This window comes from Manis javanica, chromosome 16, assembly GCF_040802235.1.
Source record: "Manis javanica isolate MJ-LG chromosome 16, MJ_LKY, whole genome shotgun sequence".
NCBI lineage: Eukaryota > Metazoa > Chordata > Mammalia > Pholidota > Manidae > Manis > Manis javanica.
The window spans coordinates 65,991,316-66,015,405 of record NC_133171.1 but is presented as its reverse complement, the minus strand read 5'-3'; the positions used below and the strand labels follow the sequence as shown (position 1 = coordinate 66,015,405).

The 24,090-nt window shown below is 43.0% G+C and overlaps 1 protein-coding gene, 1 long non-coding RNA gene and 1 other non-coding gene across 7 annotated transcripts in view; 2 read left to right on the top strand and 1 right to left on the bottom strand.

Annotated features, from left to right (window-relative positions):
* LOC108396294 (butyrophilin subfamily 1 member A1) overlaps positions 1-3,365 on the top strand; it is a 40,632-nt gene extending 37,267 nt beyond the window's left edge. For all 4 annotated transcript variants that reach the window (XM_073224085.1, XM_073224086.1, XM_036998525.2 and 1 more), the window contains 4 exons: positions 247-396; positions 874-894; positions 989-1,015; positions 1,435-3,365. In XM_073224085.1, coding sequence (XP_073080186.1) covers positions 247-396; positions 874-894; positions 989-1,015; positions 1,435-2,111 — 875 coding nt within the window. In that variant the 3' untranslated portion in view covers positions 2,112-3,365. The remainder of the gene's footprint in view (positions 1-246; positions 397-873; positions 895-988; positions 1,016-1,434) is intronic.
* Positions 1-24,090, top strand: part of LOC140846802 (uncharacterized) — a 477,545-nt gene that overhangs the window by 321,558 nt on the left and 131,897 nt on the right. The window lies entirely within an intron of this gene.
* TRNAT-AGU (transfer RNA threonine (anticodon AGU)) lies at positions 20,985-21,058 on the bottom strand. Its single transcript has one exon. It is a non-coding gene; the product is annotated as a tRNA-Thr (tRNA).

The window sequence follows — 24,090 nt, the reverse complement described above, 5'->3', positions numbered from 1 at the left end:
GGAGAAATTTCTGTAGTAATATAATTGGTCCATTATATCCCTTATTGCATAGGTCCTGTCCTGAAATGACTCCTGTTCACTTTCATTCCTCTTTCTCTGCTCTCTCCTATCTAAGATTAAAATTTTTCTGAAAAGCTTGGAGTAGCATTGGAGAGACTATTTTTGCCATGGGAGCAATGGAATCAGGAAAAGAGCTGAACTTGCTCAGTTTCTCAACAAATGTCCTTCTTGGGGATTTTGTTTTAGCTCCCTTCTTCCTAAAGCTGACTCCCTGGATGGTAACTGTGGCTGTCATCCTGATGGTCCTAGGACTTCTCACAATTGGGTCCATATTTTTCACTTGGAGACTATATAAGGAAAGATCCAGACAGAGGAAGGATGAATTCAACTCTAAAGGTAAGTCACAGAATCCAGCTACTTGGATTCCAAGTAGTTTCCAAGAAGGGTTGGATCCAAGTCCTTTAGGATGATTGCCAGTTAAGAAAATATTTGATTCTAGGGTTCTGAAAGTTAGACAGCACTACAAGGCTCCTGAAGTCACTGATATCCAATATGAAGAAGAACAAAGGTTTGGGATACAGGAGAAGTCAAACCCAATTCTAACTGAGATATTAGACCTTATGTTTACTACTCACCCTTACATTTTATCCTCACTTTTAACTCAGTTTCCCAGTAATGGTTAAAGGTTTGAGCCCACGCCAGTAGGAACTTCCTGTATATTTCTTAGAAAACAAAACATAATCCTTGTTCTTCATTTATTGGTAATGTTTCAGTCATCAGATAGTCATGAATTAAACAGTTACTCCTTTGTGTGTTTCTCACACCGGTTTTGTCCTCTACAGTAGGTCATTAAAATATTTGTTTGTTTTCCAGAGAAACTCCTGGAAGAGTTCAGTAAGTTCTATATTCTTGTCATTATTTCACTCAAATGTTTCCTCTCTATTGTAAAACTTATCAATAATGACTATCTTTTTCTCTTTCATTGCAGAATGGAAAAAGGCTGCATTGCATGCAGGTCAGTGGTTTTGAACTTCTCAAGGGCTCTGGGGACCTATTCCCTAGGGATTCAGAAGGCCTACAGTACTTGGAAATAAAAGCATTAACATATTTTAGTAATGAGCATAGACAGGGGAAAGGTGATGGCAAATTGTCTCCACATTTTTCTTGAGGTACATGAGGTCCTTGGAAGATGGCTAGGAGACAAGCCCCCTCTGACAGGGTTCTATTAAGTACTGGGGACAGTCAACTGATATATCACCCTGTGGCTGGTGATGAAAGAGGGGAATAGAGACAGCTGAGCAAGCCAAACTGCTCTCCTCCTGAGAAGACCTGTCAAATCCTAGAACAATGGTCTATTTCTTTGGAGAAGAAAGGATAGTTCTTGTAACTGCTAACATACACTGATGCTCATAAACACTTTCCCTGTGTCTCTAGTTAATGTGACTCTGGATCCAGACACTGCCCATCCCCACCTCTTTCTGTATGAGGATTCAAAATCTGTCCGACTGGAAGATTCACGTCAGAAACTGCCTGAGAAACAAGAGAGATTTGACTCCTGGCCTTGTGTGTTGGGTTGTGAGGCCTTCACCTCAGGGAGGCATTACTGGGAGGTGGAGGTGGGAGACAGGACTGACTGGGCAGTCGGAGTGTGTAGGGAGAATGTGATGAAGAAAGGATTTGACCCCATGACCCCTGAGAATGGGTTCTGGGCTGTGGAGTTGTATGGAAATGGGTACTGGGCCCTCACTCCACAACGGACCCCTCTCCCATTGGCAGGCTGCCCCCGCCGGGTTGGGATTTTCCTGGACTATGAGTCAGGAGACATCTCCTTCTACAACATGACTGATGGATCCCATATTTATACTTTCCCTAACAACTCTTTCTCTGGTCCCCTCCGGCCCTTCTTCTGCCTGTGGTCCTGTGGTAAAAAGCCCCTGACCATCTGCCCAATCACTGATGGGCCTGAGGGAGTCATAATAGTTGCTAATACCAAGGACCTTTCTAAGGAGATCCCACCATCCCCCATGGGGGAGGACGACTCTGCCTCCGGGGACACAGATACCCTCCATTCTAAACTAATCCCTATCCAGCCCACCCAAGGGGCTCCTTAGAGAATATCCCAGCTCTACTGTTTTCCTTTTCCCTAACCCTTCCCTTCCATCCCCCTGTGAAGCTCCAGCTGCCAGCTTCACCCAGCCTATTTCTCCCTGTTGGGTGGGATTAATCAGTCTTGGAAAGGTTGTGTTGCTGTCGCTAGAGAGTGTGGGACATAGGACCTTCCTGACATGTTTCTACAGTGATACTTGGGAGCAAGGAGGAACTCTTAACTGCTTCTAATGTTCTCCTGTCCCTTGAGGCCAAATCCTGTAGGGAGGGACTTGAAGCAAACTCAAAGGACAGCTCAAGGATCAAGATGAGGCTAGGTTGGCATGGGGTGTGATAGAAACATCTTGTTTTCCAGAATAGGGGTAGGTAAAGGAACAGGTTTTAGGCAAGCAGAAAACACAAAGCATACTTGGAAATGAAGATCCAAGGCTTAAATCCCATAAAGGAACTTGAAGGGGACACTATGTTGGAGGAAAGTGAGGTGAGCCCAGGCCAGTGATGAACACCCCGGCTTTTCCCTAGAGTTTCAGGGCCTGTATCTCACATTTTCTAAGTCATGTCCTATAGGGTAGAGGCAACTTGCCCTACTTCTATGGGATCTGAGCAATTGACGAGGGGGAGTAGAGAAGAGATGAAAGGAATAGGGCATAGGGGTCAGACAGAAGATGTGATAGAGGAGAGAATTCTAGACAAAACTTGGGATGTATTAAAGCCGTGCCTTTGGCCCTGTTTCCCTCTCTGCACCCTCTTTTTTCTCCCTTGCCTGGAGGTCATTCCACCTTACAGACTCCACAAGTTCCAGTTCTTTTCTTCCTTATGATCCAGAATGTCTCTGTTTCAGAGGCATTTTCAGGCATCATGCTTCAGTGATATCACATTATCAGCCACTATCTCAGCCTCATGCCCCCTCATCCTTCATCCCAACACTAGGTTTAAACCCCTTAAATACACTTTCAATTAGCTTCAACTGCCATCCATTTCTACACCATGCCACTATTCACTCTCTCCCTACACAGCTTTTCTACATGCTCTTTCTCCTCAGGGTCCCTTGAATGTTGTGTCATCCCACTCAGCACAGCTAGATTGATTTCACCTGTTTGTATTAATATTTTCTGTATACCCTTGGCTCATCCTGCAAATTTATCAAAGCTAACACCTTCCATTCCATTGTATGTTTCCAATTTCCAAGATAGATATCTCCCATGGTCTTAATCCAATAAATAAGTGAGTCTGGTTGCTGAAAGCAGCATGTGCACCTTCTTTTCTTAATCCCAATAAGTGGAACTGAAACAAAACAGAGGAAAGAAACCTGCACGGGAATGCAGTTAACCAAAGAAGTGTGGTTCTGTTTATCTAAGACCTATCCCCAGGCCTGATGGCAGTGGGCTCACCAGGGCAGAAAGCACAGGGGGACTGTTGTCCCATAACGGTCCAACTATTTACAAAATGGCACAGTGTCGAAGGCTACCTATCCTAAGCCTGTGTTTGGATAGTGAATCTATCTACTACTAAAAAGGTGTAAGTTATATAAATTGATTCCTGGTATAGGTTAGTGAAGCTGCCTCTTCCAATTTTAACAGTACTTTTCCAGGAGAAGGAAATATTTGGGGTATTTTTTTATGGTAATGCCTCTTAATTGGGAAAAAAAAGGCTTGGGTGATTTTTAAAAGCCACTGTTACAGAGGGATTCTGGATTCAAGGAATTGAATTCAAACAGGAATTCAGAGGCCCTAATGTATTTGTTCTTAAAAGCCCTCATAGTTCAGTGAGATGCCCACTTCTCCCTATGTTGCCCCAAGTGAGGATAAGGAACAGCTCCCTTAAATAGAGGATCTGACTTTAATGCAATTCAACCAACTCTGCTGTCCAAAGGGACAGAACGTGAGTCTCCAAAGGTTCACCAAATGGTGGGGAAATCACCTCATGTGTATACCTCCTGCTGAGAAATCAAAATAAGACTTACTTATTGAACAAGAATCCCAAATTCCAAACTATGTTCACACTAACATGATTTCCATTATTGCACTACACTGTATTTCTCATGATTAAGCTAAAACCCAACTTTTCTGAAATTTCAGGTTAACTGCTACCTTCACAGAACATCATGAGAAATTAAAACAAAACATTCTCTCGTAGGTGGTGCAACATCTCTGACACCAAATGCCATGGTTTATTTTTTCCCTGCATATATATGTATAACTGTAACAGTATTATGCACAGCAGTAATAGTAATATAACTTCATTCAGAAATCTGGACTTGATTCCAATGGGTGTAAATATGTGGGAGGGGGCTCTTCCCACACATACTTACAAGCAATTCTCAAACACCAGCAGCATGTTGGAGAACTCAATTCTGATACTAACTGCCCAGAGACAGCACCAGATTCCCAGGTTAAGGGCTCCATATAAGACTGCCCTCCACTCCTCTACTCCAGATGTGGGTCTCAAGCCCCAGACAGTTCCCTGTGCTTCTGACCTACTGGCTACAGATTCCCACGACCTCCCACTTAGGTTCAATTAATTTGCTAGAGTGGCTCACAGGACTCAGGAAAACACTATAGTTTTACCAATTTAGTAAAGGATACCATAAAGGATACAAGTTAACAGCCAGATGAAGAAAGACATAGGGCAAGGTGCCAAGTAAAGGAGCTTCTATCTTCATGAAGCTTGGAGCCTAGCTCGGTGGCACATGGAGGTCTTCTGGTTCCCCAAGCATAGAGCTCTCTCCAACCAAGAAGCAGGATCCAGTCGAGCAGAGCAGACAAAGCAGAGGGCAGAGAAGAGAGACAGCAGAGCTCCTCTCCTGGGTTTTGGTGAGGGCTTCATTACATACTCATGTTTAATTAAATTAGTGGCCATTTGCTGATTCAACCTCCAGCCCCTGCCCTTGGGTGGGGGTCCAAAATCTCATTAACATGACAAAACACTCATTTACTCTGCAGGGTTTGCAGAAACTGTGGACGAAGACCTAAAATACCTAGGAAATACATATTTGGTCATATGAATATATAAAACTCATTATATCACAGGTGGAAATACTGAACACCAGACAGGTCTATTGTCATCTCGTTCACTATACTTCAAATGAAATATGACGATGACAGCATATGCCATCACTCATCTTTTGCCACGGTTAGCTCCCAGGCCCCACTTTCATTTAGGTTTTGATTTTAGGTTATGATTTTGAGTTTGGTGTCTTCCTCCCAACTTGCGGTTCAAGATCTACATAACAATATCTAGATTATCACACTTCCATGGATGTATTACTAGATTATTTAAAAATGAAACCCCATACACGCTTATAAATCAGGAGGCCATGGAGATTTTACTTTGGGAAGGGGTCAAGAAGAAAATGTTATGGATGAGAAATGATTCTCAACATTTACTCCAACTTCCTCCTTTCAAAGATGAAGAAAATGCAGTCAAAAGAAATTAAGTGATTTGACTATAAGTACCTATAGTATGTGCCCAAGCCAGGACCTGAAAGAAGGAGTCCTTCCTATCGATCTAAGACATCTTTCCAGAGCAAACCACAGTTGAATAGGATAGATTAAATTCATCTGGGGACTAGAGCTTCAGAAAACTAAATTAACTTTAAAGAAATTACCAAGGTGAGACCCATTGGCAAGGGAGATTCTTAGGCATAAAGAGGGTTAAGAGAAGAAAAAAGCAACTGAGTGTGCCATCTTCTACTTAAACCAAGGACCTGTACCTGAAGAACCAGACAGAAAGGCTCCTTCCTCCATCACTGCATGGATCCCCAGCACCCACTGTCCTCCTTCCCTTGCTGCTTCCTCAAACACTACTTATCCCACACTGCCTACTCCATGCCACCCACACTACACTGTACTCCTGGGAGAACATCACTTACCACATTTTAAAAGTATTCATTTATGTTCAAATGTACTTTTAGAAAGTCAAAGAAAACCAAAGTCCAAACTTCTTTTAAATATGTGGGAACTTCAGGGAGTGCTTTGCTGGCTTAATATATAATGTGTATCCTGAAATGTTCATGTGAAATCTCACCCAGAAGAGACAGGGCTGCCACAGGAACCCATCTATGAGAATAGAAAGAAAAACAGTCACAGGTTTTAATCAGCTCTGAGACTCCCCTGCCATTCCCTTTTCCCCATGATCTTCAGGCAAAATGGTCACCAGGCACAGTACTGAGCTGGTGGTAGATTCTTAGGGAACATCTGTGTCCTTTCTTTTCTCCCCAGTTCTAGCCTCTTTGCATGCGGCACCCCTGAGGAAGAACTTACTTGATAAGCCTTGAGCTCATCAGCTAGCATGAGCTGGAATCAGGTGCCCGTGCCTGGAGGAAATGATCAATCTTGGTAGTTCTGGCTTTATTCCTAAATCTAAAAGAGAAGATATGTCACCTTGCTAATTGCTTTGACAAAGCCTGTCTTAATCAGGAGAGGCAGAATCAGTGAGACTTTGATTTTGGAAGCACCAGAAAGGCCTGTCTTCCACCTCTGCAAATATCTTACTGAAGTATTTCCAAGGCCTGATTTCCCTTTAAACCAGAAACAAAAGCCTTTCACCCACAAGTAAAGACTAGATTAAAAATACGATGCTACTGAAACAATAATAGACAGACAGACAGCCTCTAATTATCTCAGGGAGATAATTGAGCCCAGACATTCAGATTAAGAGAAAAATAATATTCTATCTTCCCCAGTCAACAGTGGCTTTTTCATGCTGTGTCTCTGCATATCCCAATTCATCTGCCCCTTCTGCCTCCAGACAGCACTTATGCCTCATCAAATCTCCCTCTTGCAATAGCCTCTGACAGCCCCTGCCCAACTGCATCCACATTTACTCTGGCCTCTTATTTTTTTATTTAAAATGGAAATAATGTATTTTCTCAAATACACATGAAAGCTTATTTTAAAAAGTAAAAATTATCTAAATCTCATCACTCAAAAGTCAACATTTGAATGTATCCTCTCCTTAAAAAGTAAATCTCTATCGGTAGTTGTTTATATCAGTGAACTTAAACTGGTTACTCTTTGGGGAACCTTTCACACCAGTTAGAAACTCTTTGTGGTACAGATGTGGACATAAAAAGAAATTTAAGACAATTATGAGTTAATGGAAGATGGAATGATATATCTGTGGGAAAGGTAAAACCAGTTTCCTTTTGAGAGCAGTGTCCTTCTTTTTATCCCATATGGCAGAGACTGGTAGTTTTCACCCAAATCTATTTTTGCTTTCTCCCATACTGTTAGGACTTCACAGCCACTCAGAATGAAAACGACTCCCAGCTTGTGTACCCACATGACTATGTTCTAGCAAGTGGAATGTGAAAGCAAGTCGTCAGTACAACTAGGAGGTTGTGTCTTTTAAAGGTAGACATCTGGTGCTTCCTTCCATGCATCCTGCTGTTTGGACTGTGGATGAGAGGATGTCTTAGACATGCAGATGAAGGCAACAACCTAGAGATGTGTGGTGGAACAATCAGCTGGAAGAAACCTGGGTCTGAACAAAGTCTCCTTACTAGCTTGATTTTTCCATAAGAGAAAAATAAGTTCATTTTTATCTTGATCAAGCCACAGTTAGTTTGAAACTTTTTCACTCAAAACTGAAGCTATCACTAATACATCCCCGCAAATGACCCTTGGTGCCTTTGTAAGAGGCTGAGGATTCCCAAGCTAGATCTCTTGAATGAATTTGTTTAAACTGGCATTTCTTATTAACTGAGATTCTTATGATGTTACTGCCATGCACACTTTTGAACATTGTTACTCATGCTGGTCCTGGGCCAGCTTGTCAGAATCACAAAATTTTTAACCACACCCCAGACTTCCTGAATCAGAAACTGCATTTTACCAACATCCCCAGGTGATTCATACGCACTTTTAAGTTTGACAACAAACTAGATGTCTGCTTCGAAATATCACATATCTATTTGGGGCAGAAGACCTCAGCAGCAATGCCAAGAACCTCACAAGATGTGTACTCCCAAGTTTTGATCAGTGTGCAAAATGCATTTTGGGGACAACTGAGTATGCATAATTGTAGTTGTTAACAGTAACAGAGAATAATTGTAGTAGCTAATAGTAACAGAGAATAATTGTAGTAGCTAACAGTAACAGAGAACTTACTATATGCCAGGTCCATCCCATGTGTTTTACATTCAGTAACTCATGTCATTTTCCAGACATCTGGAGCTTGGTACCAGTCTAATCCCCATTTTATAGACAAAGAGACTGAGGTTCAGAGAGATGTGATGGATGCTATCACCTGTTGGCAAGCAGTAAAGCTGGGATTTGACTCTAGGCTGTCTGGCTCCAGAGTCCATGGTATGAATCACTACACTACAAAGCACACAGTCCAGATAATAACTTTCAAAATGATCCTCTAAGCTGAGCAGATCCTGTGTTGGCTTACAGAGCAATGTACAGCTTGTGACAAGTAAGAGAACTGTGACAGCTAACTAAAATAGCATCCAGTGACTACCGAAGAAAGATCTTATACTGGATAAAGTAAGAATCTGATGTCAAGAGAGAGGTCAGGGTAGCCACCAGTTCCATTTAAACAGTCAGACAGCACTGGAAGATGACCAAATGCCAGGCCAATGGCTTTAGACTTTAATAACTACTGTGAAACATTGTTACATTGTTGTAGTTGTTGAGTTGAAGTGGCTGATGGCATATTATCATTTTGAGCCTTTAATTCTTTTGGGAACATGGCAAAGACTGCACTCTTTTCTCAATCTACCATGATATTAACTCCCACCTTATCTGCTCATGACTCAGAATCTTTGTCTCTGGCCCCAACACGGCCTCTTGGCTGGTCTTACATAGCCCAGTGACTCTTCAGTGTCACTTCTGGGGCAACTAATAGGCATCTCAAATTTATCAGGCTTAAGTACAACTTTGAATTCTCTCTGATGAATTTACTCTTCACTTTATCTTCCCCATCTGGGTCAATGACTCTCATATTCACCCCCTTTTTTAAGCCAAAGTGTATAGTAAGCCTAATTCCTCTTTCTCTCTCATTGCCCATTTCCAAACCATTAGTAATTCTATCAGTTCTGCCTTCAAAATATATCCTGGATATTCTCCACTAGCTCTCTGGTCTAAGCCATCATCATATCTTACTGGACTTTTGAATAACATCTGCTTCAACTCATGCCTCTATGGCCAACTATCCATACAATGGTCAGAGTATTGTTTTTAAAGAAAAATCAGGCTATATCCCTCAAATCCTTCAGTTGCTTCCCAGTGCAGACAGGATAAAGCTCAGACCCTTCTGTACCAACTGGTCCTTGGCTACCTCTGCAACCCAAGCTCTTTCCACTTGCTCTGTACTCTCCCACAGACACAACAGGCTTTTTATTGCTCATAAGAATGATTACATCAAGTCATTTGCCCTTGTTGTGCCTGCCCCCTGGATATTTGTATGTCTCATTCTTCATTTCATTTGAGTTTCTACTCAAACATCTTCTGTAAAATAGCCCTGCATTCCCACCCCTGCTCCACTACTTTCTGACCCTTCATTCTGCCCTATTTTTCTTCGAAGCATTTACCACTGCTTGCAATGACAAGCTTATTTGTTGTCTTTATTGTCTGTCTTCATAGAGGTAGGTGTCCATGACAGCAGGAGTTTTGTTTCACTGCAAAGAAAGAAAGATGCTTGACACATACTAGTTACTGAATAAATATCAGTTGAGAGATTAAGTTATCAGTATGCTCCAAGCTCACAGAAGTTTGGAACTAACTTGGAGGTCAGTACCAGTATGGAGACCTACTGTAAAGAGATGGCTGCTGAGTGTTTCCCATATACATGTGGGGATAAACCAAACCACACCTAGCATTTGGACCTTTATTGTCTCAGCCTCTTTGAGAGTAGGTCAGATCAACAGATTTAGCACGTAAAATATGTCCATATGGGACATACTTTATAGTAATAAATTATTCATTGTTTATCTGAAATTCTACTTGTCCTGCCGATGGGTTTCAGCCCCAGGCAAGTTTGCTATGGATTCAATGTGACCAAAGAAAATTGATAGCAGAACGGCTCTTTGGGGGTGACAGGGTTATACCCAACTTTACTTCCAGGTGGCAGGTCAGTCTCTAGAATCCCATTCACTCAGAGCGAGTCTGTATGCAGCAAGCCAGTCTCTGCCTCTGGGCCCCTCTGTCCGCACAACCGTCCTCTGGGCCTCTGCACAGTCGCCCTGCACAGCCATCCTCTGGGCCTCTGTCCTCAGTGCTGCCACCACTCCAGCCTCTGCTCTGCTCTCCTGCAGCCTTGCAGCCCTGCCACCATGTCACATCCAGAGCACTGGGCGTAGCTCTTTATAGAGTCAACAGCCATGTATTGCCCACATGTATGCAGTGAGCTAGTCAACCAGGGCCAGGTGAGAATCCTGGCTACAGGAACTCTCATTTTATCCGCACTACTTTAACTGGGTGTCCTGTATTTTATCTGGCCTGAGCTCTTTCATCCTCTGACTGAGGCAAACACTGCACATTCACTAGAAAACAGCTTGCCTCAAAAAATTTGTATGTACACTCACTTCCTTTGCTCTTCTAAACCACATGTTTTAACCACAATGCTTCTTTATTCTCAAACTCCTCATGATCTTGCTCTCTCTCTCTTGTATCACTGTTTGGTACATTCATTTGTGAAAGATTGACTTCATGAGTGAAGAGTTGAAAGAAAGTACTGCTCCTCTCGGTCAATTAATCCTCTTGTCTTGCCAATGGGCTTCAGCTCTGGGCAAGTTCACTATGGATTCAGTGAAACCAAGGAATGACAATGGAACATTCTTGCCATTAAAGGGTTTATTACCTGGCTTGTTCTCCCGGCAATAGATCAAGCACTATAATTACATCTGCATTCAATAGTTTACAAGCCTGTAATCCTCCTCCTCTCTGCCTCCATCCAGAGCACTGGGCAGAGCTCTATATATAGTGGCTCAGTCAATAACAGCTTATTGCTTACAGGTGTGGAAGCAGTAGGCCAATTACATTATCAAGTAGTTTAGGTTCAGGTGAGGATCCTGGCCATAGGAACTTCAATTTTCCTCACACTTCTCATAAAGCTTCTATTTGTTCTTCCTCTGGGGATCTTCACTTTCTCTGGCCTTTAACTTTTCTAGAGTCATTCTTCATTTTATCCTGGACTTTGAATGTTGCTGGACTTCTACAACTTAGAAAGGTTATCTGCATTGCTGAGATATATATTTGACTTCATAAAATGCTCACATACAACGTCCTCCTGTACAACCTCTCCAACAATCGCATTTTACCATTCTCTTTAGACTCTTTCCATCTTACCTTCCAGAAAGTTTGAGCTCCAGCATTTCAGGCACCAGGAAACACCCTTCCTTTTGTTATGATCATCTCTAGGAATCTCTAGTGATTCCCACTGACACAGCCCAGTGTAGGTGTGTGGGGAAGTTGGGGTTCCTATGGCTAGGATCCTCACTGAACTTAAACCACCTGATGATGTAACTGGCCTGTTGCTAGGCTACCACTTCCACACCTTTATGCAATAAGCTATTATTGTACTATATAGAGAGCTCAGCCCAGTGCTGTGGGTGGAGGCAGAGACTCTATTACTCGACCTACCACTGGGAGAACAAGCTGACTAATAAACCCTTTCACCCCAAAGAATGTTTTGCTGTCAATTTCTTCGGTCACATTGAATCCATAGTGAAATTGCCCAGGACTGAAACACATTGGCAAGACAATTGGCATAGTTGGCAGGATCCATTGTTAACCAAGGAAAAAGACAGGCTGCCCTTATGGGAGGGGTGCTTCAGTGGGCTACCCCTGTGAATGGGGAGACAGTGGATTATCCCCCAATGGGTGTGTGGTCTGAGGCGGCTTGCCTCCTAGAGGACTGGGCCCCACCCCAGGACTGGAGGCATGTGGAGGTAACACCTGAGGCAGTAGAGGTAGCCCTTGGTATAGCAAATAGGTCTCAAGACAGACTGTGAGTGAGACAGCAGGGACTGTGGGTTGGCTGCTTCTCACAGTATTAATAAAGTCTACAGAAAAGAAGGACATGCTCCAGAAAAAGACCCAAGAAATGGCAGCATGAAAATGTGAGCTGCAAACTTCTGTGGATTCTCTGAAGAAGGAAATGGCATTGATGCGAGAGGAGTCAGCACGAGAACACTGGTAGCAAGGTGACATTGAAGAGGTAAAAGATTCCTTACACAATGAGATGGCAGCGCTGCCAGGTGCTCTGAAGGAAGAAAAGGCCATCAAGGAAAGAGATGAACTCCTGAAGGAAGCACAGGCAGAGATGGCACAAGAATGCCAGCTGTAAAGGGTTGAGGTGAAGGTAAGAGAGCTGCTGAAGATGGAGCTAGCATTGCTGTGAGGCACAGTAGAAAAGATAAAAGTTGTAGCAGAGGAGACATGGGGGGAAGGGAGAGAAAGGTGCCATCAGCCCCAGAAATGGAGGAGCTGGAGAAGGATGAAGGGGTGGTGCCGGAGGCACTGACCCCTCCTCTACTGAAAGCACACCCAGTGGTTGAAAAGAAAATAAAGACCCAGCAGCTAAAAGTTCCCCAAGGAGAGGAGCAGCCTCCTACCCAGGTCATGGAGCACTCTATGCTCTGCCCCTATACTCAGGCAAAGCTGGTGGATATAGGCTCCCGGTTTAGGCAGAACCCCTTAGATTCAATATCAGCTTGGCTCCTGTGTCTGTGGGACTTAGGGGTGAATGGAATTGTTTTGTCAGGATCAGAGAAGGGAAAGCTGGCTTCCCTGACAGTCCAGCCCACCTTGAGGCAGCAATTACAAAACGCACATCAGACCCCAGGGAGTCACTCCTTCCTCGATTGACTTATGGCTGCACTTAGTGCTGTGTGGCCCAATCTGGGTGATCTGCCATCCTCTCCTGTTAGATGGCAGTCGTACACTGAGCTCTAAGAGTTGTTATGAGAGCTAGGCATAAGAAATGCCATCTATAGTCCAGAAAATTATGGCCCAGATGAGGAGATTTTTTACTACTGGGATGAGAAATATTGTGCATCAAATGGCCCCTACATCCCTCTTTGGGTCTCTAGTGGCCATTCTTTCACCTCACTTATGACATCCCATAAACAAGGTGACCTGTACACTAGCAGACTTAGGAGAGGCTGAAGCAATGAGAACACAGAAAGAAATAAGATCTGCTATTCACAAGAAGAATTTAAAGGGCCCAATGAAGGTTACGAGGACCCAGATGTGGGTTGATTTAATACAGGAAGGAGCAGATGGAAGGAAATTATATGGGAAGTTAAATAGGATCTTACTAGAGCTATGGCAACAGCTGAAACCAGAGCAGCAGTTCCAATCATTAAGACCAAAGAGGCAGAGGTCAGAGACAGAACCATGAGTCCAGCCTGTGTGTTTACAGGACTTCCTGCTGGAGAGCAAGACAACCTCACTTGTGCCCACACAGGAAGGTGATTGGGGAACATGGTTTGACTGAGGGGAAGGTCAAGGTATCTTCCCTGAGGGACCAGGGGGGAACAGGAGGCCTCGTGTTGAAATAGCTATCCATTGGTCCCCAGTGAACATACAATGTGTTCTGGCTCTGGAGGACACTGGTGCTGAATGTTTACTGATTCATGGTAACCCTGAGCAGTTCCCCGGGACCCCCACAATCATAGATGGATACGGGGGTAAGGCTGAGTGAAAAACACCCAGATCCCTTTGGGAATAGGGCATCTACCCCCACAAGAGTATACCGTGTATATATTTCCTATCCCTGAGTATATATTGGGGATTGATATCCTGCAGGGTCTATGGTTGCAGACCACTGCAGGTGAGTTCAGACTGAGAGTACATGTGGTGAAGGCAGTTCTGAGGGGACATGCTAGGCACCTGATGATAGCTTTGCCTGTGCCATGGCAGGTAATTAATACCAAACAATATAAACTGTCTGAAGGGCATAAAGAGATTGGAGAAACTCTCCAGGAGCTGGAAAAGGTGGGTATTATAAAGCCCACCCATACTTCTTTCAATTCACCAGTGTAGCCAGTAAAAAAAGGCAGATGGCTCCTGGTATATGACTTGGATTACAGAGAACTGGATAAAGTCATACCCCATATGCATGCTGCTGTCCCCTCTATTGCAGGCCTGATGGATACCCTCAGCCATGAACTAGGAACATACCATTAAGTGGTAGATATTGCTAATGCCTTCTTTTCCATTGACATTGACCAGGAAAGTTAGGAACAGTTTGCCTTCACATGGGAAGGACAGCAATGGACTTTTACCATCCTGCCACAGGGATACCTCCACAACCCCACCATCTGTCATGGACTTGTAGCCCAGGACTTGGCTACATGGGAGAAACCACCAACAGTGTGGCTATACCATTATACTGATGATGTCATGCTCACATCTGATTCTTTTTCAGATCTAGAAGGTGCAGCACCTAGACTGCTGCAACATCTACAGGAGAAAGGATGGGCTGTGAACAGCACCAAGGTTCAGGGACCTGGTTTTTCTGTCAAATTCTTGGTCGGGTAAGACCAAGTGATACCAGAAGCAGTTATAGATAAAGTCCAGGACTTTCCTACCCCCACAACTGTAGCATTGCTACAGGAGTTTCTGGGTCTTCTAGGCTCCTGGAGAGTGTTTATCCCGCACTTGACACAAATTCTGAAGGCCTTATACTGGTTGGTAGAAAAGGGCCTCAGGTGGGACTGAAATGAGACATGTGCATCTGCCTCTACTACAGCAAAATGGGCAGTCAAGGCCATGCAGGCCTTAAGTGTGATAGACCCATCAAGGCCCTGTGAGCTGTATGTTCATGTGACTGAAGACAGTTATGGCTGGGGTCTCTGGCAGCGGCTCGAATGAACTTGCCAACCTATTGAATTTTGGTCACAACTCTGGATAGCAACAGAGGTACGATACACTTTGATAGAAAAACAACTGGCTGCCGTGTATCATGCCTTGCTGGCTACAGAATCCATCACTGGAATGGCTCCGATAAAGGTAACCACCTATCCCACCTTGGGGTGGGTATGAGACTGGACCCAAAAGTCAAGCAGTGGTGTGGCACAAACACCCACACTAGCCAAGTGGGGTGCTTACCTACAGCAGCGTAGGGCCCTCTATAGTAGCCCCTTGAGTGAAGAACTCCAATGCTTGTTGGGGCCGGTGACATATACTAGTGAAAAGCAGGAAGAACTTGCTTCTGAACCATTAGTAGCAGAGAGTCCCTATTGGGAGGGAAGAGCCCCTCTACCCGAAGATGTATGGTACACAGATGGCTCCATCCGTGGGTAGCCCCCAAAATGGAGGGCCATAGCTTTCCATTCTAAGACTGAGACAATATGGATGAAGATGGTGAGGGGAAGAGCAGCCAGTGGGCAGAGTTGTGGGCTGTGTGGCTTCTGATCAGCCAGGAGCCCTCCTCTATAGTTGTCTGCACTGACAGCTGGGCTGTCTATCAGGGCTTGATCCTGTGGCTACTAACTTGCTACCATGCCAACTGGCTGGTTGGTCAATGACCATTCTGGGGGCAAGAATTGCGGCAAGACTTATGGGCCTGCGGTCAGACTAAAATAATTACAGTATAGTATGTGCAAGGTCTTTTGTCACTGGCATCCCCAGGAAATGATGAAGCAGATAGATTGGCTCAGATACCATTCCTTGGTTAGAAGGAAAGCCTGCCTCTGATGTAGCCCAGTGCGTACATTAGGGTTTGTTGCATGCAGGGCAAAAGACAATGTGGGCCATAGCCCATCAGTGGGGCTTGCCTTTGACCTTTGAAGAAGTTAGTAGAGCCCAGCAGGAGTGTGTTGTGTGCTCCAAAACGGACTTACACCAAGTTTCACAACAACAAGGGACAATAGCTAAAGGTCCTATACCCCTCGTTGGGTGGCAGATAGACTATATTGGGCCTCTACCTGTGTCAGAAGGATATTGGTATGCGATAACTTGTGTGGACACAGCTAGTGGACTTCTGGTTACTTTTCCTTCTCATTGTGCAGACCAGCAGACAACCAAAAGAGGCCTGGAGCATCTCTTTGCTGCCTATGGCTGACCATTGGCAATTGAGAGTGATCAGGGAACACATTTTACTGGACATACACTGCAAGAATGGGTGCAACAGCTGGGAATCAAATGGAAGTTTCATGTGCCATACAATCCTACCACAACAGGCATGATAGAGAAGCACAATGGCTTGTTAAAATCCAGACTAAAGTCAGATACCAATAGTCTGCAGAGATGGTCAGTCCACTTACATACTGTGCTACAGCATTTGAACGAGAGACTGCAAAAGGGGGCCCTAAGCCCCGTAGACATGTTAACACATATGGCTGCCTCCTCTTTACAACTGCAAGTACAAACCAAGGAAGAATCATTGAAGCCGAGGTTTGGCCACCAGAATAACATCTTGCTGCCAGCACCAACTGCACTGTACCCCAGAGACTCCATTGAGTAGAAGTGGCCTTGGACCTTTCGACACATGGACCAACAATGGCTGGCTCTCCTGGCACCTTGGGGACAAGGCCTGGAAGCTGGTCTCCTGTGTATTCCTGGAATAACAGCAGAGTGGCTGCCAAAGATCACAGTAGTATATCCTGAATGGCCAGAAGGTAGGAGCATCTTACCAGGGAGTTTTGTTTTATCATTATGGCCAGTGCATGCACCTCCAGTAGCACTATATATAGACCCTTCAGTAACCTCTATGGGGAAAGAAGTAAAAGTATGGTATACTAGACCTGGAAGGGACCCCCTTCCTGCTACAGTCCTATCACAGGACCACTCTCTTGCATGCATCCTACCTGATGGACAAGATTTGCTTATGTTGATGGCATTAAAACTTGTGTCTTATTGCCCCTTAAGTCTTTGTGGATTGGGAACTTCCTCTGGCTTGAAGATTATTATAATTTTTGTTATTAGGAACCTCCTTTGGCTTGAGGATTATTATAATTTTTGTTATTATCTCTAAGTTGTTGTTATCCTCTGTTGCTATTGTGGAATCTGGTTACAATGCTCCAGCTTTCTTGCACAGGGACCTTTGCGAAAGATTGAAAGTGTGTAGATTGTAAGGCAAGAATCCTGGAGGGGTGGATTGTGGGGAAGTTGGGATTCCTATGGCCAGGATCCTCACTGAACTTAAACCACCTGATGATGTAACTGGCCTTTTGCTAAACTACCACTTCCACACCTGCAGGCAATTAGCTATTATTGTACAATATAGAGAGCTTGGCCCAGTGCTCTGGGAGGAGGCAGAGACTCTAGTGTGCAACCTACTACCAGGAAAACAAGCCAGGTAATTAAACCCTCTCACCCCAAAGAATGTTTTGCTGTCAATTTCTTTGGTCACATTGAATCCATAGCAAACTTGCCCAGGGCTGAAACCCATTGGCAAGACAAGGTGGAAACATATATAATCAGCCTTATGAACATTAATTGTAAACTGTGCTTTGGACTGCTCCATGTTCTACAAATATCTTGCATCAGAGCCCTGAACACTTCTTTTAATGTGGCTGCACCTTACCTTTAAAAGAAAGATTCAACCTTTCTCTATAAACCCTGAAACAATGATCTCAACCTGGGTGCACATTAGAATCACCTGGTGGAATATAGAACCCTTAACAAATGCCATTCTCAGGTGGAACCCACAGATATTCTAATTCAATTGGTCTGAGGTGAAGAAGATGGTGCACTTAAACATCTCCCCTGGAGAGAACCACTGCCCTAGAAGATTATGAAAGGCATTATCTATATGCTTTCACATTTCACTTCCTGCTAATGTCAGAGAGTTTCTCTGTTAAGAATCACAGGGTTATTGTACTTTTAAGCCAGTGATTCTCATTTGTGAGCATGCCTCAGAATCCCGGGGAGAGCTTGCCTAACACAGATTGCTGGACTCCATCTCCAAAATATCTGATTGAGTAGTTTTGGGTGGGACTGAGATTTTGCATCTAACTGGTTCCTTGGGGATGGGGGTTTGATGCTTAATTTAAGAGATTAAGCATTGTATTTCATTAACTGAACTCAGATAAAACTGGACAATGCCTCAGAAAACAGTTTCTCAGGTCGACAGAGACAAAATGACTTGTATAAAATTCTTCAAGCAGTTAACAGACTAGTTCTAGTTCTGTTTGGAACTCAAAGCTCAGGTTCCTCGACTTCCAGGCAGTGATATTCCTACCCCAGAATCCTGACTGCAAACACGTGCTAAGAAAACATGAAACAGATGGCTCCAGACAGTTATGTATGTTTAGAAAGTTGCTGCATTACAGGCCTGGTATTAAGGGCTTCCTGTACCGGGTTTAGTAGATCCAGAAAATACTCGCCCATTTTTAACTTTTTAAGCTATTTATTGCAATATAACATCCATACAGAAAAGTCTGCAAGTCCTCAGTGTACCGCTAGATAAACTCAGAATAAGAACCTCTTAGACCAATTTCAAGGGTAACGGTAAGAGTTTATCGAGCACCTAAGTGCAGGCCATCAGTCAGCTCTCCACTAGAATAACCTAAGTGCTCCTGGGAGAAGTGTAAATCTAAGGAAGGCAATTCTAGCAACATTGGTCCAATTATTTACCTAGTATTCTGCCGAGAGTGGAGAGATAATACCTTTATTATCGGGTGTCCAGCCCTGAGGTGGCCCTCTCGGGACAGGTTGGATCGATGCCGAACTCACACAGAAGACGCCTCGCTGGAGGCCCCGGCAACCCCAGCCCTATTCGCTCTTCCACCCTGAGTAGGCATCCAAGGTAGCTCATGAAATGATGCTTTTAATTTTCAACAGAAGAATTCACATATCTTGAAAGAAGTCGAACAGTGTATAGATAGATACAAATAAATTCTGATCCAACCTTAGAAGAGAACAGTTAGGGAAGCTGAGTGGTCTAAGGTGCTACTTTTACGTCGCAGACTCCTCTGGAAGCGAGGTGTTAGGTTTCAGTCTCACTCCTGGTATTGTCGGCTATCAGCTGCTTATGTCTTTTCCTATTTCAACCACGGAATGATCAATTTTTGAAAATATAGTATCTGAGCTCCAGAATGAAAGCTCTCTGTACCAAGACGACTATTGAAGACCCAGTAATTTTAATCTCATCTCCTTTTTCTCTGGTTGTCTGTCCCTCCTTCACATTCAAAGAACGGAATGAATTTTACTCAATTACCATCACTGATGGGGGCAGTGCCACTCTTTTATTTACCTGTAGATTCCTTTTTAATATCGTTCTTCGATCTCAATTCCCATCAGCCACCCGCATAAGAAATCACTGGAAAAACGTCATCCTTTTCTTTCTGCTTGAAGAATTTTATACAACAAAAAAAGAACATGTATTTTTGTTTCAGTGTTTGTATTTTTAATTTACATAAATGGCACTATTTCATATATCGCATTCTATTTTTACTTTATTCCTTTCACATCACAGTTTTGAGGCTTATCTATTCGCTGTGTGCACATCTAGACCAACTGCTTTTAATTGCTGTTTAGAGATCTGCAGTGTGTATCCACCCACTCACCCGGGGATGACTCGCAGAGTGGGACCAGCGCCTTCCCACCACAAATAAAGGTGCCATTAATGAACGTATTCTTACATAATCCATTAGGAAGCTGTGTAAGATTTTCCTTGATACACGGCAGGAATGAATTGCAGGTCATAAGAGTCTGACAGCTTACAAATTTTACCCTTCAGAATAGAACCCAGGACGGGGGATCCGGGTAGGTTGATTTAGACACACAGAAGTTCATTTTTAGTAACATCTCCAGAAATATCCTTCAGATTCAGGTTTCCTGATGTCCAGCCTGCTTATCTTGAGCATTAATAGTTAGTTACAAATATTAACATACAATGCCTATATTTTGAATTCAAAACTTGGATAGTGAATATTAGTTTCACATAACTTATCACAAAGCCCCAAGTAATAAAAAACCTCAGGCGACTGGAATTTTCTCCTTGCTAATTTTTTTTAAGAAAGAAACCCAAACGAATACCAGGTTACAAAGACAGTAAATAGGATAAATCTGTTTCATGATCATGGATAGTCTGAATTATTCTGTCTGTTCCCTCTCCCTTGCTTCAACCCTTGACCATCTACATGAAATAATGTACCCCGAAGGTAAAAGCCAGGCTGGTGGAGTTTTCTGTGCCAGGTGGTGGTGGGGTCTTGGTCTTGGGAGATGAGTGAAAAGGCTGGTAACCACAGACCGTTCCATTTCCTCGAGTTTCTATGTAAAGGGACCCAGCTATGAGTAAACCTCCAGACTTTCCCACTTAATCATTTTTTCTTCCTGCCTCTTGAAGAGTTTGGGAGAAAGCACCTCAGCCCTTCCTAGAGTTCTTTAAGTCGCCCTGTTCTAGTGGGCTATCCATTCTGTGATATGCAATAAAATGGATGCTTCTCCCTAAGAGTTCTTTTCAGAAATTACGGTAACAAGTTTTTGTTTTCTCTTTGATTTTCCTTTCAAATAAAAAAAACAACTCTGAGCACAAGACCACCTTCTAATTAAGTTATTTACAGTTTGTGTTGTGTGGTGGCTGCTATAAACTGAGATGCTGCAGCCCTCTCAACAACACATTTATCAATCATTGATTGACAATGATTGATAAATCATCAACTAATTAATCAGAGGTTGATCTTTCTAAAAATATTGCTTCAGTCTGTGAGACTGCATCGTTTGGGATTTTCCCAGGAAAGAGAATAGAATGACCGGAGATTAAGATGTTGCTTGTAGTTTAGATCTGGTGACTTTGCCTTCTGCTTTCCCTACTCCTTGTATATTTTATGAAAAAATATTACATCTTGCCTATTTTGTAAACAACAAAAGAGTCCACCCTCAGATCTATATAAAAGACTTCTGTGAAACTCCACAACGGAAGTTTACGTTTTCATCATGTCTTTTTTTTTTTTTTTTTTGACCATAGAAAACCACAAAAGGCCCCGCTGGGATTCGAACCCAGGATCTCCTGTTTACTAGACAGGCGCTTTAACCAGCTAAGCCACGGAGCCAACGTGAGTTCTTGTTGCTAAGTGGACTTGGAAAACTGATTATTCTTACTTTCGTTCTGTGTATTTACTTTCTCATTGTTGAGAGCCAAGAAAATCCCGAATGCTTCCGCAGATCCTACAAATGAACCTCCGCTTCTTCCCGAAGACCGAAGAAACGGCGCAGCTTTAGGAAAACAGTCCCCTTCGGGCAGGGGTGGAGCGAGTGAAACACGGGATAGAACCTGTATCCCCGCAGCGCTCCAGAGAAGTCTTAGAGAAACTGTCCTGAAGGGCAAGAGTTCTGGGGCTTCTGCTTTCTTGAGTGAAATGTGACCTAGGCAAGGAGAAAGACCATATTTACACGAAAACACTCCTCCGGGCCTTGTAACACATTTACACCAGAACACTTCCAGCACCAAGAACTGGTCTCTGCCGGAAACAAGATGTTGTATGTTCTTTATTTCACGGTTTTTAATTAAAATTAGTCTTCCTTACTCCATTTCTTTCCTAAAATTAGGTTCTCCCTGCCTTCTTCTTTGCTCATAATGTTAACTAAAGGATTTCCAGAGGTGCACCGTAAAATGCAAAACTTCATAATTAAAACCTAGTCTTGAAAAGAGAAGACTATCCCTTCTCCTACAGAGACTAGCTTTCTTATCCTAAAACGTATCCAAAGGATCAAGATGTCTTTGACATCTTTTGATTAAGATGTCAAATTGAGAGCATTCACAAGAATTTATATATTGTCATGAGGACTTGTGTATTTGTTAGTGTTATCAATTTATTCTATTCTGTGTAAAATATATCGGTCCTTGGGAATATAATTTGAACAAAGGGCTTTAGTGAAACTCCGGAGTTTACAAATTGTTACCATAGGTGTGAAAGTGATGCAGGGGTTCTTGTTAATGAAGCCGAAAAATGAGCTTCACAAACATTCACGATAGGAGAGCAAGGTACAGGCTTTTATCTAGAGATAAAGCGAAAGGACAAGAGCTCCTGGCTCACTTCAGGAGGGGACAAGAGAGTCCGGGGTAGTGCATTCTCTAGGGGGTTTTATAGGCAGTTGAGCATTTTTGAGAACATGAAAAAAAGTTAAGGGGTGTGGACTTACACAGTGGTCCCTGAATATTTAGAATTAACTTAACACAAGCAACTTCCTGCTCTGATGATTTCTCCCTGAGATACCAGCATCTTGGTCTGGAGCCATATGGAACAAGGCCACATGCTCAGCCCCCAAGGTGGGCTGAGGTATTGTTTGCTAAAGAGTAAGTTAAGAATTTCTAATGTCTTAACTTCTTGGGTATTAAAATGCAATCTTATCTTAAAGGTGGAATCCTTCTTGCCTTTTACTGTGTTGTTTATGGCTGGGCCTGCATGCTAAATTAGTTTGCCCAGTTTGCAAAATCACTTCATCAGATCTGAAGGAGGAAAGACAGCATATACGCCTGGGCCTTTTAGCATGTTAAAGTGAATCTTACACGTGATTATAAATGATTAGCATAATAAAAACATGTGCTACTCTTCTTTATCTGGGGTATATTAACTGATCTCACTGAAGAATGACTCTAGAGCTGAATGTTTAACACAGAGTTTTAGTAGGAGGTTTCCTTGCATGTCGTTACATTGCTCTGACTGCAAATATTCTGCCTTGCTTTTTCCGGAGGCCTTCACCCTACTCTGATGACACCCACAGTCCCTGTCTCAAAAGTAACTTCCCAAATGAAGCCTGTTATTATGATTGGCCGTCTTGCTGGAAATCTGTTACCTGGTTATAATGATGAAAACATTTCAGTATTTCTAAACTGTATCAATATTTGAAGGATTTCTGTCACAGCATAACAATGCAGCCATTGGAACTTTCCTCAACGTACTTACATGATAGGGGTAGGGCACGGTAAAATCCTATGACTCTCCTAGATATTTTCATTTTCATAAAAACATTGAAAGTCTATGAACTTAACACAGAGTTTGATTGAGATTCCATTAAATAAGCACCTATTTCTTTAGTATTATAAAATTAGCCATCATAGTATCAACATGCTTAGACCCAATATAATCATATACAGCAGGGTCACATCTAATATGGCTTTGACTACTACTACAGACATTCAGAAAGACAGCAGAACCAACAGTATTTGCTTTGGGTTTTCCCTTTGAAGGGCACCTGTCAAAATTTGCACAGAAATTCTGGGAAGTCAACAGAATTGTTTAAAAAGGCAGACACAAGTCTTAGGGGAAAATGAGACTTAGAGCAATGATTTCCAGAAACCTGCATATGAACCCTATCTTCTACTCAATTCCCAATGTGACCAGTAAGGAGCATGGAAAAACCCCTTGCATTGGCCTTGTTCCACACATCTGAAATTGGATAAGATTTAGAAGACTGCTATGTCACAGGCTGCTGACAGTGATATAAAGAAATGTGGGAGTTGTAGACAGTGCCATTTCCCATGTACTTATCTAGAGAGAAACTAGAAGAATATGCACTAAAGCACAGAGGAGGAGAAAGGTCTACCTCTGTGATGATTAGTTTTAGGTGTCAACTTAGCTATAATACCCAGTTATTCACTTAAACACTAATCTAGATACTGCTGTAAAGATATTTTGTAAATGTGGTTAACATTTACAATTAGTCGACTGTAAGTCATCCTCAATAATGTGGGTGGACCTTCTCCAACTAGTTGAAATGCTTTAAGAGCAAAATGGAAGTTTTCCTGAGGAAGAATGAAATTCTGTCTCAAGACTGCAGCATCATCTTCATGGTTGAGATTATTCTAGACTGTTGGCCTGTCCTACAGTTGCCAGTCCTCACAATCATGAAAGCCAATTCCTGTATATATTCTCCTACTGGTTCTGTTTTTCCAGATTCTGTTTCTTTCTTTGACTGATACAACCACTGAAGAAAAGACTAGACTGCTGAAAACTGGTAGTCTCAGAAAAGGAGTCCCCATAGAAAGATCTCCAAAAATAAAGTGAAAGCATACCTCAGTTCTTTCAAGCTGTGAACATGGCAGATAAATTTGCGACAGCCAAGAGAAGCTTTCAAAACCTGC